Source organism: Piliocolobus tephrosceles, chromosome 4, assembly GCF_002776525.5.
Source record: "Piliocolobus tephrosceles isolate RC106 chromosome 4, ASM277652v3, whole genome shotgun sequence".
In the NCBI taxonomy this organism is placed as follows: Eukaryota; Metazoa; Chordata; class Mammalia; order Primates; family Cercopithecidae; genus Piliocolobus; species Piliocolobus tephrosceles.
Window position 1 is genome coordinate 80413764 of NC_045437.1, and position 24594 is coordinate 80438357.

The window sequence follows — 24594 nt, forward strand, 5'->3', positions numbered from 1 at the left end:
CTATCTAATCAGCTTTTCAGTACTTCGATACTTTAAGCTATTAAGACCCTTTGTTAACGACTGTGATAAAAGTCAAAGCAAAATGAGGATATAAAGATAATCATGTGCAGATTTTTGCAGATTTAAAGCCTGACAGCATAATTGACAACATTTTTCAAGATAAAGTAAGAAGTAATTGTTCATAACCCATATAATACTGCAGAAGAAAATTTGAAAATTTAAAACTTTGTAATTTACCTCTCTGTGCTGAAGAAACCAAAAAAGAAAAAAAAAGAGAGAACAAAAAGCCTTGTATAAAAGTGTTCATTATTTTTTGCTAGCAATATTATTAGTCATAGATAATCATGAAATCATTCTGAACAAATATAGTCATCTACAAAGAAAATATATTTGTGTCATATATCTTGTAATGTGTAAAGGCTACATTACACATATCTTTGATTTACATGTCTTTCCTTTCACCTGCTCTTTCTCTACCCTTCAGTAACTCTGAGCCAAAAAGACAAACATAATTTCCAATGCTTTCCAGGAACAAGCTAAAGCAGGGAAGCAAGTAACATTTCAAATAGAATCAGCTAGAAGTGGAAATCTCCTCCCTTCAAGGGTATATTTTCAAAGCGTTTTTAATTTGAACTTTCAATCCCTCTTTAGAAATAAGATAGGACTCTTTGTTCCTACTTTTTTACTGAATCTCCATTCTTGACTGTAGTAAAACGCTTCTTGTTCTAACATACTTCATTCGTTTTATACATGATGGATTACGGCCTTTCTGGGTTTTCCAAATCCAAAATGTCTGTTTTTCTTTCGAGTCGACAGTGTTTGGAAAAAGTAGGCAGAATTCTTATTTAACTTATTTTGTTCAATACACTCCGCAGCACAATCCCCAAGCATGTAAAAAATTACTCCACCCACCTTAGATGTGGTGACTAGTCACTGACTAACAGTGAAGTCAAGTAACCCAACATGTTGAATTAAACCAAGATTAAAATGGTACCACTTGTACCGACTACTTGATAATCATTCTTGAAGGCAGACAAGTCTAGGGCTAGTGTACTGTGACAACACAAAATACGCAAAATATTTTTGGAGTAATTTTATTTTGAATAATTTCCTATGTTTTTAATGTTTTCATTGGAAATAAGAATATTTCTTTTAAAAAGATTTCATTTCTCCCCTAGATACTATTAGTGTGATAACTTCTTGATTGAATATTTTAAATTGTTAGCATTTTGGTGTTTGTATTCGAAGACTCTTCTAAGATGGTAATTTTCCACTTTTCACTTAAAATAAAGAACATAATCAATAAAGAATCTAAAGCTATTATTTATTGATATTTGGTAAAATCAGAGCATCATCATGTTGAAATCACTGTAACACTAAGCCATTAAGCTATAGTTAGTCCTTTAGCTGAGTCAAGCTTCTTGCAGAGCTACAACCAAAGAGAAAGGCTTCCCTATTTCATGGGGTTTTCTTGGTATTTGGGAGAGTTTCCAAATAATCATTGGCTTCACACATACTATGCTGATTACAGCACAAAGGATGACACAGGGAAAGCAATGACTGTTTAGTATGAATTTGTTGCTACCTGCAAAGATTATTCAATATAAGCTTTTATACCTGGAAATATTATAGAACTATGTTGCTTTAATAGTTCACAGAATAACATAGAATTCAGCATTCTAGATTTTTCAATATCAAGTTTAGAAATATTCTTAAGATGTATTTTATGAGTTCAGCTCTATTAAGTGATTAAACATTTAATGGATATGGTTCAAAGTTCTAAATAGTAAGCTCTTTTAGTTTGGTAACTAATTACTCTTTTCTCTACATTTGCACCTTCATTTGACACTTATTTTATTTTTTCTTGCTTGCTTGTTGCCTTGATAATATTGTCAGTAAGCACACTGAAGAGATGGTTTATATTTCCACGGAGAATAACCCAGTGTTTTGCATGGAGATGGCCAATGTTCAGCAAAACGCTGAATTCTGTTTTCTCAAAAGGACACACAAATGCAAAGAAGACTAGGACATGGGCTAGCAATTATGCATACTGACAGAAGCAAAGTTGGTAAGAAAATACATATTTCTGTTACCATGATTAATAGCTCTTTATTCTTAGTAATGACTGTCTCTTTCACTAGAATATAAGCTGTTGAAGGCAGACACTGTATGTTTTGTCGTTATATTCCTAATGCTTCCACATAAGTGTCTAACACATTTGTTGAATAAATAAGTTGTCTATGAGTGTATATGCATGGATGCAATATATGAGTATTTTTACATATGTATGTATATTCCTACATATATACTTTTGCTCTTTCAAGCTTATTTATTATATTAATATGGTGATATTCTAAGTTTGATCAAATGGCAAGCCTATGTTTAATGCAGTAGGTTCTTATTATCATTTTTGGTTTCATGCCCTTTGGTATATTGGTAAGAAATTTTAGATTTAGTTATCTAATATGGATTGTGTGCTCATTTTTATAATTCCATGATGGAATTCTCTGATGTTTTATAGCTATTAGTTTTTAGACAGAATTATTAACTCTCTCTCTCTCTCTCTCTCTATATATATATATATTCACATATTTCCCCCTGTGATTTATAAAATATTTGTAGATATTTTTCCTGGTATTTGTAGATTTTGCATTGGTGACTGCAAATAAGATATTCTGCCTCAAAAAGACAAAAATAAATTGAATTAACTTTTCCAAACAGACTCAGAGAGTTCAAACAAGTTTTAGGTGGGAGAGAGAAAATTAAGACTAACACGTATCCAGTTCTTCCATTAAACTTTGGCTCTGCAGATGGTTTGTGATCATACATTATTAAATTCACCTCCTCCTTGTGATACATTCTGTACCACCAAATCCCAACTCTGCAGTTATTACATAAGGAACAGGATAGCACTGCAGTGACCAAACGTAAATCCAATACTCTTCAAAGCTGCATACATGCATGAGGAAGATTGCTGCAACCTGTCTTTGGTAGACTCTCATGGAGTATCAGATGATGCATGTTATGTGGGAGCCATGCACAAGACCAAACAAAATTTGCTACCCAAATTCATAATTCTCTTGTTCATCTGCTGCTTCTCATTCCATGAATTGAAAATATTTCCCTGGGATTTGGAAAGGCTGAACCAAAACTTGATTAGAAAAAATAACTGGATGGATTTTGGTCCTGGATTTATTTAGCAAACATGTATTGATCACCTACTATGTGCCAGTTATTGGGTTTATGTGACTGGGATACATCAGACAAAGATTCCTGCCTTTGCGAAGCTGTTCAATATTCTTGTGGTAGAGACAGATGACAAACAATTACATAAAAATAAGTAGAGTATACAGCCATTGCTACAGAGAGAAAGAAAAGAAGGGTGAGAGAGATTAGGATACCAGCGGGGGACAGATTGCAGTGGTCAGGATGACTTCATTAAAAAGATGAGAAATGAGCCCAGATTTGACGAAAAGGAAGGGGTTAGCCAGATAAATGGACGTTTATCAGCCAGGTGGCCTGGGACAAGCAATGCAAAGCTCTAAGTCTTGATTTCTTCATTCGTGAATTGGAAGATTGGCCTAGACCATCTCTACCAAAGTCCTTTTAAGTTCTTAAACTGTGTGAACTATGATTTAGCTGATGCCAACATTATGGAGGGAAAGCAGTCATCTAGCTAATGTTCATTAAGTGCACACAATGTGTCAGGTGCTGCTAAATGCCAGCAATGTCACAGCATTCAACAAATGCTCATTGTAGTGACAATTTAGAAGTATCCCATGACATTCTTCATTCATTTGCTCACTCACTTAATCAACAAACATATATTAAGCACCCACTATGTGCCTGGCACTGCTCTATAGTTGGAGTTAGTTACAAAGCTGAGAGACAATCTAACGAGGGAGGGAGGCATGTTAGCAGGAAGTCCATGTGAATACTGAGCCAGATTTGAAGAAGGGGAGGCGGGTTCAGGACACACAGCAGGAGGAGGAACAGTGAAGCTGACAGAGGAGTGTGCACTTCTGCCAGAGGTTCTGGATAGACATTACTTTTTTTTACTTACAGACACAAACTTGTGGCAATTTCTTCTTTAAGCAAATCTACTTGTTTTATTTGTTGACAAAAGTGACCATTACTTTTACTTATTAAATAGAAGGACACGGTTTTCATTTCTGGGATTTCCTCTTGTTCTTCCTTACAAAAATTTAAAGTAGTGGATCTGTGCTCACATAGTAAGTACATTAAGGGAAAATATTATTTATGTTTGGAAAGCTTTAGTTTCTACCAGGAAAGTAAAAATGGTCAGATAATGTTTAATGTGACTGGGGAGCCTAGACGCGGTGGCTCACGCCTATAATTCTAACACTTTGAGAGGCTGAAGTGGGCTGATCACCTGAGGTCAGGAGTTACCATCCTGGTCAACATTGCAAAATCCCATCACTACTGAAAATACAAAACTTAGCAGGGCTTGGTGGCAGGCAACTGTAATCCCAGCTACTTAGGAGGCTGAGGTATCAGAGTCGCTTGAACCTGGGAGGCGGAGGTTGCAGTGAGCCCAGATTGAGCCATTGTACTCCAGCCTGGGTGAGAGAGCAAGACTCCATCTCAAAAAATTAAAATTAAAATAGAAATAATATGAATGGGGAAATTTTAAATTGTGAAATTAAAGAAGGCAAAGAAAAGAACTTATAAAATGTTTACTTTATTAGAACTAAGGTGATGATATGGTTCTGTTAACAAATGTACTTCGAAAAGCATGAATTTTTTTGACCAGTATTTGTAGTCTGTTTTCTATTTAAAAATCAATTTTCCACAACAGGGAGGAAGAAATTCACGTAATGATAACAACCACCTGGATAAGTATCGGCTCTTGGGAACCAAGCACTGTACTAAACACTTTCCACATATTTTCTCATTTAATTATCACAAAGCTCTACGGAATAAGCAGGCATTAGGCCCAATTTTACAGATGGGGTAACTGGGATTTGGAGAGATTAAGTAAATTTTCCAAGGTCTAAGCTAGCTAGTGGCATTACAGGAAAGACTCAAACTTGTCATCAGAAGACACCTGCTTGAACACCAGATGCAGGAAGCACTGACTCTGACCTTGATGAAGTCAAGCAGTTACGTGTTCATCTATTTTGCTTTGTATATTAGTTAATGGGCAAATGGTCATAACATTTCTCTGTTATCTGTAAATGTCTTCTAAAAAGTTGTGTTTTAAAGAGTGTATTCTTCATCTCTGAAATTTTACTGGTAGTTGAAAGACTACACAAAGTTTTTGGACCTGATACAAATATTATAGATATTATTCTTTCTGTGTGTTTGATACTCCATATAAAACTCTTCCTAATGGTCTCAAGTTTCAAAGGATTTAAAAGTAAAGTAGCCACATTGTGTCATGAGGAACAAAATCCATTAGTTTAGAGTATAGAGAGGGTATTAACAGTGGCCCCTCTTCCTGTAGAAGTATTTGAGAAGATAACTATTGCCTACATTGAGGACAGTACGTTGTATACAAGCTAATATCTTGATTGCATATTTTTAGTAGACTTTGTGGACAAATGAAGTTTGCTTTCCTATATGACCAAATCATTTCAATGAAAAATGAAAGGAAATGGATTAGTGCATGTGAACTTTTTATCTAAAGCTAAGTCTTTTTCCATGGGAAGCTGGGAAAGATTTCTTTTTCATTACCAGAGAAATGTTTTTCACTAGAAACACTTTGCATAGGGATCTACACTTGCTATTTTCTTTCCTGGTCATCTGCCTTTTTTCCCTTCTCTCTCTCTCTTTTTAATATCCAGATTAAACTTTTTTTGTGTGTCTATATCTCTGTAAAACCTCTCCCAACAAAATTATGAGGAGGCCTTCAGAAAAATAATTAACTAACTCATACACATGGAACTCAAAAATGTATCATTAAAATGTTGAGCATCTGTATCAAGGCAGCCAAGAAGAATTTGAGGATGATTTGCACTATTTTCCCAATATTGTTCAGACCTTGGGAACTTGGTATCTATAAAATAGAAATTTAATAAAAAATGGGAGAGAGTAAAGATGTTTTTACACTAACGTGAATTTTCAACTATTTTCTGTCATTAACAGAAGCTCATACTGCTTATCAGTACCATTCAAGAATCTGAGATTGAGATAGCTAATTTAATCATCTGACTAAATTCTTCAAAAAATTTGTGAGGATTTCAGCTCCCTAAAATTCCTTCTGGGCTATGTTTGATAAATAAAACTTTTAAATATAAGAAAATATGCAGTATTTCAAGTAAGCAACGAAGCAAGTAATTAATCTGCTTTGTTGATTCTTGTGCTATCTGATTTATTTTTGCATTGTAAAAGACAACTGGAATTATGGAAGGTCACTTGGAAGCAGTTTCTCTGAAGAACTATGGGATTTGAAAATTCAATCTGAATGCTATCACAAAAAATTGTTGGGAAAAAAGTAATGAGAGCAGGTATTTGGTTTATGGGCATAATATCATAATCCTATGACTCAAATCACATTTCAGCATTAAATTTCCACAAGTCAAATAGAGTTCTATTACTTGAAAGCTCTTTAGCAACTCTTCGAGGCAAGCCTGCACTTTCTAAGAATATGAATTTACAATTAAAATGAAGTGGACTATCAAGCCTTTTTAAAAATGTGGACAGTGTATGCAAATAATCTGGATGATCCTGATATTCTGAGTCAGAAATCCCTTTGCACTAAATTTCAACAGAGGAGATGGGAATGGAAAGGCTGGAGTAATGGAAGTTTTCCTGCCTGAGATAACTTGAGTATGACTTATAGGAGTAATTTTTCAAATGTTAGTACATTTTAAAAATACTGGTCTCATACTCTGAGTGCAATTTTGATTAAATGGTTTGTACATAGTTTATAATACACCCTTGGTATCTGTCATGTAATAACTTGAAACCAAGGCTTAAGTTTCTATTGCATTGGATATAAAACTGGTATTATTAATAATGACTAAGTATTACTATTTTGGCTGAATTGAATTCTGTCACTAGAAGGTAAAAGGGTATTATTCCTTATTAGAAATTTATACGTGTAAATATCATATAGTCTTTGGGAAACAGCTCTGATTCTACAATATATCACAGAAACAGCTGAGTCAGCAGCTTGCAGAGTAAAATTTATGATTACAATTTCTTTTCTCAGTTCAACAGAGAAAAAAAAATAAAGCTGTTGGAAGCAAACACAACTAAAAGAGATGTGTCTAAAATAGCTGGACATAGACAAATTCAGAATTCTATTTTGGTAGTCATAATACGTACAGGAAAATACTTCTAGACAGATTTACACTATTATTTGACCTTCACAAGTGATACTTTTCAGAGTGAATGCAGTTTACTGAGGCTACGCTTTTGACCTTGAAGATATAACTTAGAGTTTTATGTCTTTTGGCAAACTTATCATGCCTCTGGTACCCCAATTGAGTTTATCTAAAATTGTCATCATCTGCTTAAACTGTTAAGTTCTATAATTCCTTTTATAATTATTCAGCATCCAAGGGCAAGGAGAGAACTGTTCCTCTTATTGCATAAGTCTCAGCTTTTTTAATGCAGGATGTGTCTCATCTGAAGCTGGGACCGAGGAAATAGCTGCATTGTACTGCAGCCTCAAATCTTGCTACAGCTCTCAGGCTTAGGATTCAGCCGAGCTGAACAGAAATGTGGAGGGGCAATGTATTGGTCTATAGGAGCTAAAGCTTTACTGAAGCAGATTATAAGAGGGTAAAGTACTTTTTCCTGGACAATAGCTTGTCTAATTTTCATTTTATTTATACTGTTTCTCTTAATGATTAAACAGTTACTGTAACAGAATGACCTTATATCTTTTTACTTCCTATTTTCTCTCTCTGACTTGCATTTAAATGAACTTTATGCCCTCCATTTTACTTGAAGGTAGCAACTGCACATGACAGCCTTGAACGATTACACCAACTCACTGCAGCTGGACATTCTTAAGCTACTCAACTTTAATTGTCCCCAATTCTTAACTCTACTGTAATGCAATAGTGCTCAAAAGCCAGGGAACACGTTTGCCAATTGGCAGAAAGGGAAAGAAAAAGCCAATGCAGCAGAACTAAAATTAAGAAACACTAGCCCAGCATCTCAACTCTAAGTAACTTGAAATTAATTAGGCTTTGATAAGAGAAGCTGTGTTTCCTTACCTTGGATGTGAATAACTCTGTCATGATCCAGAGTGTAGTTGTCTGAAAGATGATCAGCCCAGCAGATTGAAATCAGCACCAGAAGAAGTAGACTCTTCATCTTTATAGCCCAAAGAATCTTCTTCACTGCGAGAGCATCACATATAAAGAGGCTTGTGAGATTTGGAGCCCTTTGGAGTGTTGCACTGCACAACTTATTACCGCCTTATCATCATAGAAATGGTCTGTAAAAATATTTAACCCAATCTTTTCAGAAAGTTACTGTAGCTGCCTTTGAGAGCTGAAGACGGCAGCTTTGAACAGTTCCAGCTACCATCATGCAGCCAGAGTCCAAATAGTGTTTAACTCTATCTTTGCAGAACTGTAAATCTAGAAATTTATAACACTGTAGTTTTGATACAGAGAATTACAGCAAGTAACAAAGAGATGTGGCAAAAACATAAACAGACCCTTAAAATATTTAAGCCTCTGAATTTGCAACACAAGTTAATAAAACAGCAATGTGTTATGTCTCTATATGAGTATTTATCACTTGGTCTAATTAGAAATTGAATCTGAAGCCAGGGCAGATAATATTTGCATGAAACTTGACATCATCATTCATTTTACATGTGGCTTCCTAAGCAGGTTAGACTTGCTTGTTCCAAATAGAAAAGAGGACAAAAAAAAAAAGTGCCCGATTAAGCAGAAGCAGCACATTTGTTACAGATTCACTTACCATCTTAAATACTGCTTGGGTCTACGGTGAATAGTTGACAATTATGAACAAACTAGGTTAGAGTTGTGCACGCTACCACTGCAGTCATCCTGATTGATTTTTCATTCATTTCAACCTAAAATGCTGACGCACCAACTTAGAGTGCCAGGTAGGGTCTCTGCAGTCAGCAGAGCCACGGTTGCAGGGAACGTCCCTGCCAGCCTCCCAGGGCAATTAGGCAAATGAAAAGCTGAAACAGACAGGGAGGCACAGCTCTGGTCCTAAGTGAAAGAGGCAGAGCCATCACTCGCCTGTCCTTTATTGAAAGACTGATGTCTTAAAAGGGGACATAACCTCTTCCCTCCCAAAAGTTTGTCATTGGAAGGACCAAAAGTGATTCTAATTGATACGAACCTTATAACCTTTGCAGTATTTGGCCAGGCAAGAATTTCAGTGGAGCTTCTCTGTTTTAATGTGGAAGCCGACACGAAAATTAACAAAGACTTTCTTTTTCTCTCATGCACACAGCAGCCTTAACAATACTGGCTATTTTTAAAACTGAAATTGCACAGTACTGGCTTCTCACACTAATTTGTTTTTTCCAAGAAAGCCTGACTCCCTGGAATACTTATTAAAGAGCTCTGAGTCTGTTCCTGGAGGTCCTTGTAGGAGAGCCTCTACTCCAGAACCGAATTCACTTATTCACAGAAGTTCCCCAAGTCTCTTCTGAGACTGAAACACATCTCTGCATTTTCCCCTGTGAAGCTTTGCACTACTGTGAAGCTGATGGCTTTAGTCTTTCATGCTTGCTTTAAATCCTTTCTTTTTCTTCATTATATCACAGAAAGAAGATGGTAGATAAGCAAACAAATTGCAAAATTTTTTTGTCCAGGAAACCAAGAATGTTACCTTCAAAATTCTACCTGATTTACTAATCTTATTTCCAGAAGTTCACTTTCTTTTTCCTCTAAGAACTTTTTTGAAATGCTTATTTTTTTTGTTGTTGGTGGTGGTTTGTAGTCACTAACTTTTGTCCAAAAAATTACAGTTTAAAATATTACCTATTTTCAGCCCAGGATTGTGCTTTGGGTGAACAAATATAAAGGTGGCCTTTTGGAATTTGGAATATAATTGAGATAACTGTAAACACAAATATGAAACAATAGACAAACAGTACTAGAGGTGTGATGTGCTGTCTACTTGTTTATAGGAATCAGAGAAGGGGGCGCTGTGGAGGAGAGGGTATAAAGAAGGTGTATAATTTAACAATCAAACACAGGAGACATTCTAGATGAAGAGTCAAAATGAGCAAAAGTGGAGAGCTTGCTAAATTAATGTTCACATTAGTGTGGTCATGTATAGTGTAATTTATAGGAAGGTGCATATAATACACTAGGTTAGAGTTGTGCATCCTACCACTGCAGCCACCCTGAATTTCATTCATTTAAAAAAAATGACACATCTGTCTATATATCTCCTTTAATTTTATACCATAGTATTTAAAATTATACTACTAAGGGTTCATTCCAGTGTATTAAAGTACTGACTATCCAACAACCTAATTTAAAATTACAAACATCTTGAGTGCTTGTGAGGGAGTACGGGGAATAAACAATGATAAAAACACTTTTCATGGATGTCTACTGCTCGCCAGTACTATGGGCAGCATTTTGTCTGCAGTGGCTCATGGATTCCTTAAAACAATAATGTGAGACAAATATTTCCATTTCTTGGGATACAAGCAGTAATCTTGCTGGAAGGTACACATCTAGTAAGTGGCAAAGTCTGTATTTGCCTTCAAGCAAATTTAATTTATTATTTCTTTTGTTGCCTTTTTAAATTCAAGCTTTTAAACTTACAACTACTATAATCTTAAAACTCTGACTTGTGCTATGTATGAACATAAACATTTTTCCCAAGGCTTACATATTGAGAAGGCAGTCAGGTGGTATTTTTCTTAATATGATTTGCCCTGCCTCATTAATTATAACACTCTGGTACCATGAACAAAGTCTTGGTGGTTCACATGTGTGCACGCATACACAGAGATACACAGAAAGACAGATACATACCATCTTTGAAAAATTCAAGTACATTGGACATGTGCGGTAATTTGTGATTAGAGGCCTCTATCAGTGAATAATTTGGAGTACCCTGTGCTGGCATCAATGCAATCCAGGGAGGTGAGAATGGAAATTATCTTTGCTACCCTGGCAAGCACAACAACCATTCTCATTAGTAGACAGGAAACTAGAAAAGTATACTTTAGGGTCACAGTCTTCAGGTGTCTGAGCCATCAGATATACAAAACAAGGTGCTGCACACCAGACTGAGGTCATTGAGGTCAAGGGCTGTGCCAGGGGTCTGTGTGCTGGTCCCAGTAGAAAAGGACAGCTCAGGCATAGTAGGTGGTCATGTGAGTGAATAAATCCGAGTCCTACTTATTTGTATTTTTTTTTTTCATTTTTTGAGACTGAGTCTCGCTCTGTCACCCAGGCTGGAGTGCAGTGGCCGGATCTAGGCTCACTGCAAGCTCCGCCTCCTGGGTTCACACCATTCTCCTGCTTCAGCCTCCACAGTGGCTGGGACTACAGGCGCCCACCACCTTGCCTGGCTAGTTTTTTGTATTTTTTAGTAGAGACGGGGTTTCACCGTGTCAGCCAGGATGGTCTCCATCTCCTGACCTCGTGATCCGCCCGTCTCGGCCTCCCAAAGTGCTGGGATTACAGGCTTGAGCCATCGCGCCCGGCCCTTATTTGCATTTTGTAATCATGCCTCCTCTCAATGTGTAGGTATGTTAGGTAAAAATTTGCATGTTTTGATATGAGCTAAAATTTAGACAATCTGGGAGACTTTTACACAACCAGCTATTATCAACTCCTGAATGAGTGCTCTCGGTTCACCTGCAATCCACATATTGAAGGTCTCCTTTCACAGCCTTACAAACCTTGATGCTCAAGCAGCCAGCTTCAAGATGAATCCAAACTGAAATGTCTATGTTCATAGTCAAAGACAGATGATAGGAATGTAATTTTACGGTCCTGCTTTCTTGATAATCGAACCACAATTTGGAAGCAATATACCTTATCCAATGTGAAAGAGTAATAGTTTGATAGAAATGCAGACATACTAATATCAACAGTCTAATACCAAGATGGTCAACTGCTATTTCTTAAATGTCTACTAAATTATCATTATCATGATCATATTAGGTAATGTGGAGATAAAACCAAATGAAAGGTATGTGTGCTACTTCATGTGCCTTGAGAGCTAACACTACATATTTCCTGAACTGTTATTTCTCAGAAAAACTCAATTGAGGTAAGTATGTTGTTAGACACATTTTGCAGTTCTAGAAGTGCAGTCTTAGGGTGGTGAGGTACACAGCATGTACAGCAAGGAGCTGGTAATCTGTGACCCCAGAGACACATTCCCAACTACCATTATCATTGTCCTGGGTCCCCTGATGAGTGCTGTCGGCTCTCTCCTAGCCAGTCTTGCAACCCCTTTAATGCTTCTTGCAAGCTTGAATTTTCCTTGTCATATTGCATAGTTCTGTGAAAGTTCAAGCCACCAAGTCAGCTTAAAAGCTTTTCTGATGCCGTGGACTGGATGTCCAGCCAAGACCTTTTCATTATGGTGAGCTTTCAGTCTGGACATGCACAGCCTGTTGTTCCCTTACCCTGGGCACGATCCTTTGGCAACCTGACAAGCTGGGAAAAATCATAGACCAGAAGGAAGAAAAGTGAGCTCTATTCCAGGTCTCACAACCAGTATATCAGGTCTCAATTTCTTCACCTACAAAATAGAAATAATGACAACATCTCTCTGGTTTAAAAGTATTCTTTAACAAGTATACAAATCACAAATACTAAGGTATTGTTATTAAATTGGTAAGGACTGCCTCAAACTTGATTGATTGTTATGGATAAATGTAAGAAAAATAGCAAATCAAGGACATCTCCATCTCAGAGTCAGATGAAATCCTCCTATAAATCTGCTATTTGGAATGAGTTCAGGAGTCACTTCCCAGCAGCAGCAGCAGCACTTGGAAACTGCTAGAGAATGGAAATTCTTGGGCCCCTGATACACTGAATCAGAAACTCTGGGGGATGGTGCCCAGCCATCAGTATTTAGCAGTCTCCTTCCTCCTCAGTGATCCTGATGTATGTTCAAATTTGAGACCCACTGGTCTAAGTTTTTAAGATTACTGGGCGTTCTTCCTCTGGGTGTGGGTTTGAGCTTCTGAGACTTCCCAATTCTTGGAAATAACGCCATGCTTATGTTCATTTTTCCTCTCTCTACTTTTCCTCATTTTTCTTTTTATCTACAGTGTGTGTGTGTGTGTTCTGTAATTAAAAATGTTACTTTAAAACACTAGAAAAGAATGCATATAACATATTAGTCATTTTCTAAAAATAATAGGCAGGTGGCTGAGTGTTTTCCTTTTATTTTACAAACTCTTTATATTGTTGCTACATTTATAAGAATTAAGGTGAAAAATCTATAATCAGAACGATTCTCATCCACAAATGGTTAACAATTTAAACAATACATTTGTCATTATAAAATATTATTTGCCATGGTTTATTTCCTGTAAGGTTAGGATAATTGTCATTTTACTTATGGTCTCGGAAATATCTAACACTGGCTGTGGACTATGGATGATTTCAGCAGGACCGGCAGTGCAGGTCCCTCAAAGCATCACTCCGGGCCCACTGCTCTTCTCTGAAGCCAATACATTGCCCTTATGGGCTCAATTATCAAAGGGTGGAAAGTGGGTAGAAATGGAATAGAAAAGCGGAAGAAGATAAAGGAGATTTTAAGAGAGGAGAATTAAGAGGAAGAAAAAAAGTCACTCAAAAATAAAAGGAAGGGCAATAAAAAAGTAGCAAATGAATAATAAATGGTGAATATTTGGCACACTGCCTCTAAGTTTGAAGAAATGAAATGTCACAACCAAATGAATACTGAACTACAATTCTCAGATCCAAGAACTTCTATGAACAATATTTGTTATGGCGTTTAATGTCAAGTTTTTCTTGCAAAGATTTGGCAGAGTATGGAGAAAAAGATTCAGTGGCAGAAACAGAAATGAGCAAGTCAACCACAGACTTCCCAGTTTTTTGTGGGAGCAATATATACCACCATATTTGAGTGATATAAGGACATATATTTCAGTTTAATATTTATTAGGCTTGCCAATGCCTGCAGTTACTGCTAAAGGAATCTCCAAGTATACCTTAGCCACTTGCATAGAAACTGCTTAGATTTAGAGCAAATCATTTAAAATGACTGCTTTTTGGAGTATCACTTAGCTGAGGATGTTTCCACAATTTACTTGTGGTTTCTTTTCTAATTAAAGATCTCAGAAATCTCACTTAATCATGAATTTGTAGCATGCGTATAAAACATGGGAGGCTGAACCTAGGATCCTTATGACTCAGAAACCTGCATTCTTAAATTTACAAATAATTTATATTCCTTTTCCTCCTTCATGTTTTGAAATCAACCTATTTCTATCCTGTTTTTCCCCCAAATTTTCTATTCTCTTTCTAAGCTTTTTCTGTTTTACTTTCTTGCTTTTATTTATCCATTCATCACCTCCGAATCTTTCTCACCCACTCTTACATAATTTATTCTTTTCTCTTTTCCCTATATTTCATATTTATTACATTATTTGATATTTGATGTGGTCATAGGATTATTTATCATCGAACCAGGCACAGAGTAAGTAGGATAACTACTTACAACTATACTAGGAAAACAGTAACATGTAAATTGGAGCTATGCTGGGGAGTTGGGGAAATACGGCAATGGGTACAATGGAGGAAAGGTAAAATTTAGTTTCATTTCTTCATCTACCCCTTTTTAGCTGTGTGACCCTTGAATAAGTGATGAAACTGCTTTAGGGTCAAATATTTTTTATCTGTCAATTAAAAGAGTTGACGCCAAATGTTCAAGCTCCATGTTAGTTGTTATGATTATGATTTAATTTTTTCTTACTGGAGATATCAGATTGTATATTCTACTTATGTTGCATTTTAGGACTGTCCTCATCAGCAAATAAATTCATGGATTTTTAAAGGGATAATATCAATAATGCTTGTTTAAGTAGCAATTCAATTTACTTCCTGTTTTTGGCTGTTGCTCTTTGTTAGCTCTCTCTCAGAGAATATTGACAGTTTGAGACAAACTCAGCACCCTTTCACCTAATCGAAGTGCATTTGCTCAGGCTGCTCACTGGCCCCTTAGAACCTGCTTTAGATAATCCTTGAGATGGAGTTAGATTTCTCCAAAACCAGCTTTTTAAGTGGATTCTGCAGTTGTTTTGTTTATTTATTGATTTTCTAAAACAAATATAAAAGTCCTATCTGAGCAAAAGCACATGTAATATTTTGTGTTTATAATGTTCATGTCCACAGCCTTTAATCAAATATTTAGGATATATGGGGAAACTAGTACATATACATATTAATAAATGTAGGGACCACATATTTCTTGCCTCTGAGTAACTAAAAGTCTGGAAAACCTATAGGTAGTATTTAGCATGTTTCTGTAGGTATTCTCACTATCTACTAAAAAATTTTTCAGTTACATGAGATTTCATATAGGTTTTTATGGGCGTGTGTTCCATAATTAATAGCCTGTTTCTGGACCAGATAGTAGAGGAAGTCAATAAATAAATATTAAGCAATACATTTTGATGATGATGGTAACATTAAAAGGAAATAAACCTCTTATCTTCCCCTGTGTTTATTTCTGGAAAACTGATCCTATTTTTTATGCCCTAAAATCATAATTTTGCCAAAGAACACTAAAAACTAGACAACCAATATGAATATTACGTTGTGAGGCTATTAAAAATGCATCCTTCATAGGATGCAGAAGAAAACATCTATGTTCTATCATTATACATAAAGATCATCAAAAATAAAATTACCTCATGAACAATTCTTAAAAGACAATTAAATCTGTCAGAATATAAATAAGCAATGTTGCCACTTCTCATGCTAACTCATAATTTCTTTGTGGTTTAATATGCTAAATGCTAAATGCTACCATGGTATATTTGCTTTATAATAAATACTCTTTAATGGATATGCTTGTTAGACATACTCATATAGGAAAGATATCATTTTATAGATTCATTCATTCTCTGTTCTGCGATCAAAAATCTGATCAATAACAAAGCATTGTATTAAATAATATAAAGTTTGACCTTGAAAATATTTTTCTTAATGTATAAAATCGAATGACTCATTACTATGATCAGTAATAGTAAATGAATTTTGAACATTGACAAGGAATTGGGCACTAAATTAAGAACTTTACAAAGGTATACATGACTTATTCCCTAGTGAATTTGAATTTAAATAGAATGAACCTAAACAGAGGCATTTTAAATTGATCAGAAGGCCCCTTGTAACCAATTATGTATAATTTTGTCTAGAGCACTCTAAAGGAATGTTCTGGGAATTATCAACAGCTTAGATTGCTATCTCATTGTTTCTTATCAAGCACAAATAAAAAATGGACAAAAACAAAGCAACTCTCATTTAAAATTATTCTTTTACATCATTTTATTTTAATTAATTAGTTAATTATTTGAGACAGGGTCTGTCTCTGTCACCAAGGCTGGAGTGCAATGGTGTGATCACAGCTCACTGCAACCTCGACCTCCTGGGCTCAAGTGATTCTTCCACCTCAGCTCTCCAAATAGCTGGGACCACAGTCACGTGCCACCGCACCAGGATAATTTTTTGACTTTTTGTAGAGAGGAGGTCTCGTTATTTGCCCACGCTATGCATCATTTGAAATATATAGAATAACTCTCCTCTTCATATTATAATGTACAAATAAAATTGAGAATTTTTAGGAAATTTAGAATTGGCCAGGTGCAGTGGAGGAAATTTAGAATTTAGAATTTTTAGGACTGCTTTTAAATGTAGGTTATATAAAAATGAGTTTAGACAAGTACATATACTTGTACTCATATGCACACAACTAAATGAATACAAACCTCCTAGTTACAGGTTTTATAATTTGAAACAAGAGTTTTTAAAATAAGATTTCTAGCACTAGGGTTTATACAGGTAGGAAATTCATCATTACATCAGTTTCAACTAAATGCATTTGAAAGTGTTTCTAGTTGAGCCAACAAAACAATATTTTAAGACTCAATTTCATTACAATTTTTAATCTCTTTAAAAGTTCAAAATTTCAACAGTTGTCAGTTAAACATTACATTAACATTGGATCTAAAAATACAACTGCAACACATCTACATGACAGCTTTGGTGCCATCACAAATGTGGCAGTAACAAGTTCTCTACATATTGCAAAAACACTAAGCTCACCACTGCATCCCATGTGTCATTCTAAAGTAGTTAATGAACAACAAGAATCAGGCAACTCACAGATATTTTAAATGATGACCAGACTCTGAGAAGGCATAGAAAGATTTTAAAATATGGGTCAATTCTGATTTTTGACTACATACAATGAAAAGTTTTATGATCATTGATTTACTGTGGTACCTAGTTATACTAATTCATAATAAAAATAATATAATAATAGTTTTTAGCAGCAGAAACGTCTATTCTCTCCAATATACTTCATGCAGTCAGTCCTCATCTCTGTCGGCTGCCTCTTTTCATGTATCTTCCAAAATCCTTAAGAAAGTTTACTATTTGTCCTCATCCTACGTCAAAACATGACCTCATCAGAATTCAGTTCATTGGTTTATAAGTAACAAAGTGTGCTCCAGCCAAAAGGGCTGTGTCTACACAGCTCAAGAAAGGGAAAATACAATATCTTCCAATTAGTTTAGCAAACATTGACAGCTAAGCTCATTAAATTGAGTTTCCAAATTGGTTTTGTGATGCAGGATATAGCTCAATAATTCATCCTAATAGGTTTTTAAATTATAGTGATCTTTGAAGGTGTTTTTTAAGCTTTTAAAACTAAATAATTCTCATTTACAGCTTCTTTGGCTGAGGAATTTGTTCATGCTGAAAACACATGAAATCATTTAACCAACTTTCTTCATAGGCATGGAATCTTAGCTAGAAACTGCTACTCAAGACTTCAAAAATATCTACATAATTTGTAGCTTTCTTTTACGAAGAACAATGGCATTTAAAACTTTCATGTAAGTATAAAAGCTTGCCATTGACTCTGAGCTAAATAATCACAGATGAGCAAAATACGTAAGAATATGGGCACTATCGTCCTAAGAATGAGGGAAGCTGGGTATAAAAAGTCTCAGGTTTTACATTATTCTAAATATTACAAAATTATCAGCTCCGCACCTTTCTCACAGATCCTCCCTTCCAACCTGGGCTCCAAATTCCCATCATTACAGTTACCAATACAAAGTTCCCCAAGGTTGTTTCCATTTCAAACGTGATCATGGTTTTGTGAAGTATTATAGCAGTGCGGGCAGTGTAGAGGTGGCAGGGTTCCTGGGTGAGTACTAACAAAGTTAAGAGGAAATGAGCAGCTACAAAGAACTAAGCTTCTCTCTTCCGTAATTTTCATAGAAAGCAATGGTAGTGCCATGAGCAATTACATAAAAGACTCAGATTCTCATCAGTGTTGGACAAATGACAGTTGAGAATAATATGCCTGCAGTTGAGGATAATGTGACCTTTGAATAATCTCTTATACCTCATTAACTTTAGCAGATACACAGATACATTTAGATCTGGATGATGAAGTATAATCCTAAAAATACAGAACCTGGAAAGCAAGGGAAGTGGTGACATAACGCACTTCAGAAAGGAACTGCTATTTAAAAATTGTAGATAAACCTCACATACACAGCTGCCAGTCATCACCCTCAGAGGTTAGTAATAACTGCACACCTCACAATAAGTCTTAGTGAGCACAGTACTGCAAATACTGAGAGAATACTGACCATATAAATGTCATGGGAAATATAACGTAGATCTGAGATGGACTTCTAAAACTATGCATTCTCAGCAGGCAATTGTTTAAAAAACAGGCCCCCTACTGCCAAGAAGCAAACAGAAAAGAACAGGAACAAAACGAAGAGGGAGAAGCAGACTGCGGGGAGGAGGAGGGGGCAGAAGGAGGAGGAAGATAGCAACTGAAAAGAGGCGAAGGAGTAGTGTTCTTTAGTGGTAATGAACATCTGTGAAGAGACCAGCAGCACGGCCCCTGAGAATGGGAGCAATGACTTGAAGGATAGGCATTACAATAGGGAAAAAAAAACCACCAGACATGCAAGTAAACAATCTGAGCATATCCAAAGAGAGAAATTCCAGCCTTATATATCTCGGGGGTGACCAAATTATGTGCTGTGCCATATGAAGCTGTCATTCGAACAATTATCCATTGAGAATCCACCTCATACCTGGCAAGTAGAAATAAGGCTCAGCTTCAGATCCCAAAGCAGTTACCCTCAAGAGAGGCTGGGACGCAATATAAAAGAACAGGGTGACATAGAGGCATAGTCAGGATACTATTGGAAAAAGAGGAGGGGCTCTCCAGCATGCAGTCGGAATGGTGTCCACTAAAACTGTGCAGAGTGGCAGACTCAGCAGGCACCTAACCCAGCCTGGCTGGCAGGGTATATAAACTGTTTCAGAAAGGTGATCGTTCAACTGTACTGAAAGACAAAGAGGAGATAGAGAAGAGGGGAAGGGATATTGCTGCTTAATCAAATGAACTGTGAGGGAGCTTGGCCTGCTTGTGTGACTGCACAGAGCTCGTGTAATTGGAGAGTGGGGTGATCACAGTAGAGTGGCTGGAGGTGAGATTGGACAAGGAGTCAGGGGCAAGACAAAAAACCTTGAACATAAAATTAATGAGAACTTTCCCTAGTGCAATCAGGCCTTCTAACCAGTGCGACACCACTGCAGGTTACTTACCTTACTTTTACATACCTCATAAGAAGATATAACTGTGTACAAAGTACACAGTACAAAGAGGGATCTTCTCAATCTGCCATGCATACTCTGTTTACTAGGGAAGATGCATGTGGAATACACTTTTAAAAGACTTCCCACTTTTTATACAACTAAAACATAAAGATTTCAAAATGCAATGGGTTAGCCTTTAGCTACTAGATTCTCACTTATTCTTTAGTAAGGGCATACTAACATAGCTATTGTTATAAATTCAATGATCAGTGTAATCATTTATACATCTAATACCCATTTTCATAATGGGTTATATCAAAAGATTGTCAAGCCACATACTTTAAAATGGTACTGGAAAAATGGTATGGGATTTGATAGCAGAAGCCAGCTCATTGTCTGCATGTATAACTACTAGAACGCAAGCTCCAAGAAGGTAGAAACTATGTTTACCGCTATGTCCTCTGACATACAGTAGAAGCTCAGGGATGCTATATATGCATCTGTGGCTTTGCACTGCACACTGCAGGATAGATGGAAGCCCCCAGAACTATACAGTATACAACCTGCACAACCATATGCTGCAGACTTCTAGATATTGTTCAGTACACAACCTGTACAACCATATGCTGAAGACTTCTAGATATTAGACATCACACACACACACACACACAACTTATTGACTAAATCATCGCATTTCATACAAATGTAAAAAAATCATTTGATTCTCAAACTATTAATGAAGCATCTAAAACAGTTTGACCCCATGCTAATGTTACAAAAGTGCAAACTTCCTGAGGACAAGGACCACATTTTATTAGTCTTTGTACTCCTGGATTTATTAGTCCTAATCTTGATTTTTCAGTGAGTGTTCAATGAATGAATAAGGAGACTAACATTTCTGTAGTTCTAAACATAGCTGTATATGAGCGTGAACTAGAGGTAACTGGAGTTATCTGAAGCATTTATTAAGAGAATTCAGTTACTCCATTATTGGAGTTGATTGGTGTGACCTTCTCTCTCTTGTCAGTGTCTCGATCTGAACTTGTCAAGGGCAAATCTTCCAAATATGTGCTGCTTATTTGAAGAGAATAATGTACTCCGATAGAAAAGGACGATTTTTGGCCAAGAGCATATGACTATCTATACTTTCTTGCAATTATTTCCACACAAGTTCTTGAAGTCTATTTGTAGGAGAACATAAAGCATATGGGCTTTTGATATTCACCATCATTTCCTACTCCATTTCTCTACCCTGGCACACTGGAGATTATTTGAAATTTTATTATCACCAATGACAGAGCCAAAACAACAATTAGAGATATGAAGTGTAGCAAAAAGAAAAACAACAAAAAAAAGGAAAGGTCAAGACTCGAGGCCAAATTACCAATCTCATTTCCTCCTATGTGCTAATTTAAAATTTGCTTAAGGATTGTCCCCTTTGATCCACTCCTGGCATAATTAGCCTACCTGTCTTAAAAAGAGAAAATTATGACAGGTAAAACAACGAACAGCTGTTGTTAGAGGTGAAAAGGTAGAAGAGGGAACAAGACCAGCCTGTCAAATAGAATCAGTTCTAGTGAGGCTTTCTGAATTCTGCTTGTCCTTTCTTGCCAGGCTTATGGAAACTTCCTTTGTCTTGGCTGAGAGACAAAAATAGTGAAATCCACATATGTTCATTCTTATCTTAGTTGGCAATAGAAATAGCAACAATAAAGTAAGAAGGATCAATGTTGCTAGTTTTCAGATAGTACGTTCTAGTGATGAACTAATTCAGAGACAACCATGCCACCTCTTCATTCTGCTAATGCTGACTAAAAATGTTATACATCGAATTCAATGCACACACACACATGCCTCATCCCCTTCACTGTCCAGCCCCCAGCACCTGCCATCCACCTGCCATTTTGGAGACAGCAAGTGAATTTAGGGAAGTGCTCTAAATCTGCACTGCTGGGCCAATGGGTGGGAGTAGACAGTACAGCAGGTGGGGTGCAAAGTGACAGAAAACAAAAGAAGATCACTTAAATTTCAGGGAGTTCAAGAGCAGGATGAGGTTTATTTCCTCCACATCTGGAAGGGTGTGTTGTTTTTTCATTCCTGAATTTCATGGGAAGAATTTTCATTCTGTAAAAATGCCATTGCTAAAAATAAACAACAATAACAGCAGTTAATAGGTGGAACTGACTGTTTGAAAGTGAAGGTGACAGGTATTTTGGAATATAGAACAAAAGGAAATGCCCTCAAAAATTACAAATATGTAAAACAAAACTGGTATAAGGAAGAGCAAGTGGTATTTATAAAGCAAACCCCTCCCCAAAACCCACAGGAAATAAGGAAAAGAAAATGATTCATTTAATTTCAGTGCTGGTGTAGTCAAAATCAATTTTTAAAAACTGCAAAAAATGGCAAATTTTCTCTCAGCATGCAGTGAATGGCCTAAGGACACATCTGACATTCCTTTCATGGAGGAGAATAAAGTAGTCTTCAGTTAGGAACCTCTTGACCACAATTTGCATTTTCTAGTGATAGTTTAGGAAGGTCTTTTCAAAATAAGCCTGTCAGCAAGAGAATAAATTTCTGTTTAGGCGTACGCATAAACAATATAAATAGCTACTTGCTGGCATCATATTCAAAACATTCATTCGACAATGTTTTAGGAGCAAGTACATAAAATGCAATCTGTGTCCCCAAATATTTCTCACTATTATAGCATCTAAACAAGGAATACCACTTTAAATCTCAATCTCAGCATTTGGTGTCACACTAATGTGATTAGATACTCAAGTTTGCTAATTAGAATGCAACTTACTTGATGAGAGCAATGTCCACATTGTATTATTAATCCTTGTATCTCCAACACATATGCTGAAAAAATTTCTTCATAACTATTTTGCAAGTTATATCTGTTAATTGTAATGTTTTGACATATTCTATTCCTTCATTTATATATTGGGGGGAAAATGAGAGTATCAGAAAGATGGAATATCCCTTTGATTTTTGCTCTTTGGTGTTAAAATATTTAAATGCTAGAAATGTATTTATATAGAACGTTCTGAGTTATTGTTCGTGTACCGAAACATCAAAAGGCTGTTTTTACTCTCTTGGTTTTCTTAAGATACAAGCATTGGATAGACAAGAATTTCTACGACACAAAATAGGTCAACTGGGATGAGGTAAATTTGCTTTCACATCTGCCCATTGCGTCCTTTGTCTCAATCTCTGTCTTTTCTCTTTTTAGAACACTCTGATATCGAGGACTTTCTAGCTACTCATGCATCTACACTTCCAGGATTTCTTGTCAGACCGAAGTGTTAGCTCCTTCCTGACCATCTCCCATTGAAACCATCATTTTCTTTGCCTTTAGTCTTCTGATACTCTCTTGTTTCTCCACTAATGCCTTTGACTTAAAGGTTTATTTTCTGTAGTGTACATTTTAGTCATAGGAGAACTATTTTGTCCAAGGAGACATCCCAGTGATCACCGACACACCATCCACTTTGGCTACCTCTCATGAGGCACCAGGCTCCACATATCCCCATGTAGCAGCAGAGCTCCTGCCATTCTCTATTTAGTTCTCTTCGCATGTTAAACTTTTCAATACCCACAATAGATCTGGCATGAGCTGACTGGCATAGTCCCCACTTTAAGAAGTCCTCATTCTCAATCGTAAAATGAAGTTGCTTCAAAACACTAGCGTAATTGCCAAATCAAATTCTTTCCAATAATTAAATGCACATGAAAAGCAAATGGATGTTGACCTCTTTTGTGGGCATTCACAATTTTGGAAAATTTCCTGTGCTAGTATTTGCCAAATGCAGCTTTTGATTTTTTTTTTTTTTTTTTATTTAGGAGAATGAGTATTTGAGGAAAGCTTATTTAAATGGAAGACATTAATAGAGACCGAAGAGAGAAGACACAATAACTCTAGAAAACGATGCATTCAGGGCAACGGTGGACAGAAAAAGAACTCTTCTATAACCTTCTGCTATGTACAGTGAGAAAGAGCTACTAAAAATTCCTCTAATAAAGCCATAAACAAAGAAAACTAAACTGAAGACCATGTCAATATTCATTTGCCAACAATGCCCATTTGGTCCATATTTGATGAGGCTGAGCAGAACCATGGGAACTTAAATTCAATGCTCGCTGTTGAGGCTTAAGTACAATTCTTAGTACATGCATTGTATTTGCATAGGCAAAATTCCGTTTAGAATGAACTTGCCTAGAGGATTCACAAAGCCGACAATAGGCACATGGTCTACCTTATTTAAATTTACTCAGTTCATTGGCCAATCAATCCCCAATATTAAGCTCCTGTTTGTAGGAAATTTCCATTTTTCATAAAATTATTTTGACTATTCTTCCTGTTCAGAATAGTGGGGCAAGGAGGGTTATGGATCAGTGGATTTAGCTAAGACCAAAGTTGAATATGCTGAGCACCTAAATAATGACTGTCCTCTTTGTTAAATGGCTACATACACATAGCTCTTATATTAATGAAAATCAGTTATGGGCATTTGCATAAGAAAGATTACTAATATTCCTGGCTTGTCCTGTGTTTCCCTGGACGTATAGGTAGCTACCTAAATGAACATATTCATTAATAAAAGGCCTTATAACTGAACTACAATTTTTTTTCACTCCCCAGACAAGAAGAATACAAGGGAAAAAGGAGTCTCTGGAAGGGAATTAGAGTGCCCACAAAACCAACTTCAACAACTTTATTGTTTTACGTAAGGCAGGCTGCAGTGGAGTGATCATACCCACAAAACCAACTTCAACAACTTTATTGTTTTACGTAAGGCAGGCTGCAGTG

At 36.2% G+C, this 24594-nt stretch overlaps 1 protein-coding gene across 2 annotated transcripts in view; it reads right to left on the minus strand.

The window, feature by feature from the left end:
* The window catches only part of HAPLN1 (hyaluronan and proteoglycan link protein 1), an 81913-nt gene that overhangs the window by 26726 nt on the left and 30593 nt on the right, over positions 1-24594 (minus strand). Inside the window, exon 2 of one of the 2 annotated variants that reach the window (XM_023215073.2) lies at positions 8193-8318. In XM_023215073.2, the coding sequence (XP_023070841.1) occupies positions 8193-8292 (100 nt within the window). In that variant the 5' untranslated portion in view covers positions 8293-8318. Of the gene's footprint in view, positions 1-8192; positions 8518-24594 lie in introns of those variants that run through there. The other variant, XM_023215074.2, reaches the window with a different exon arrangement.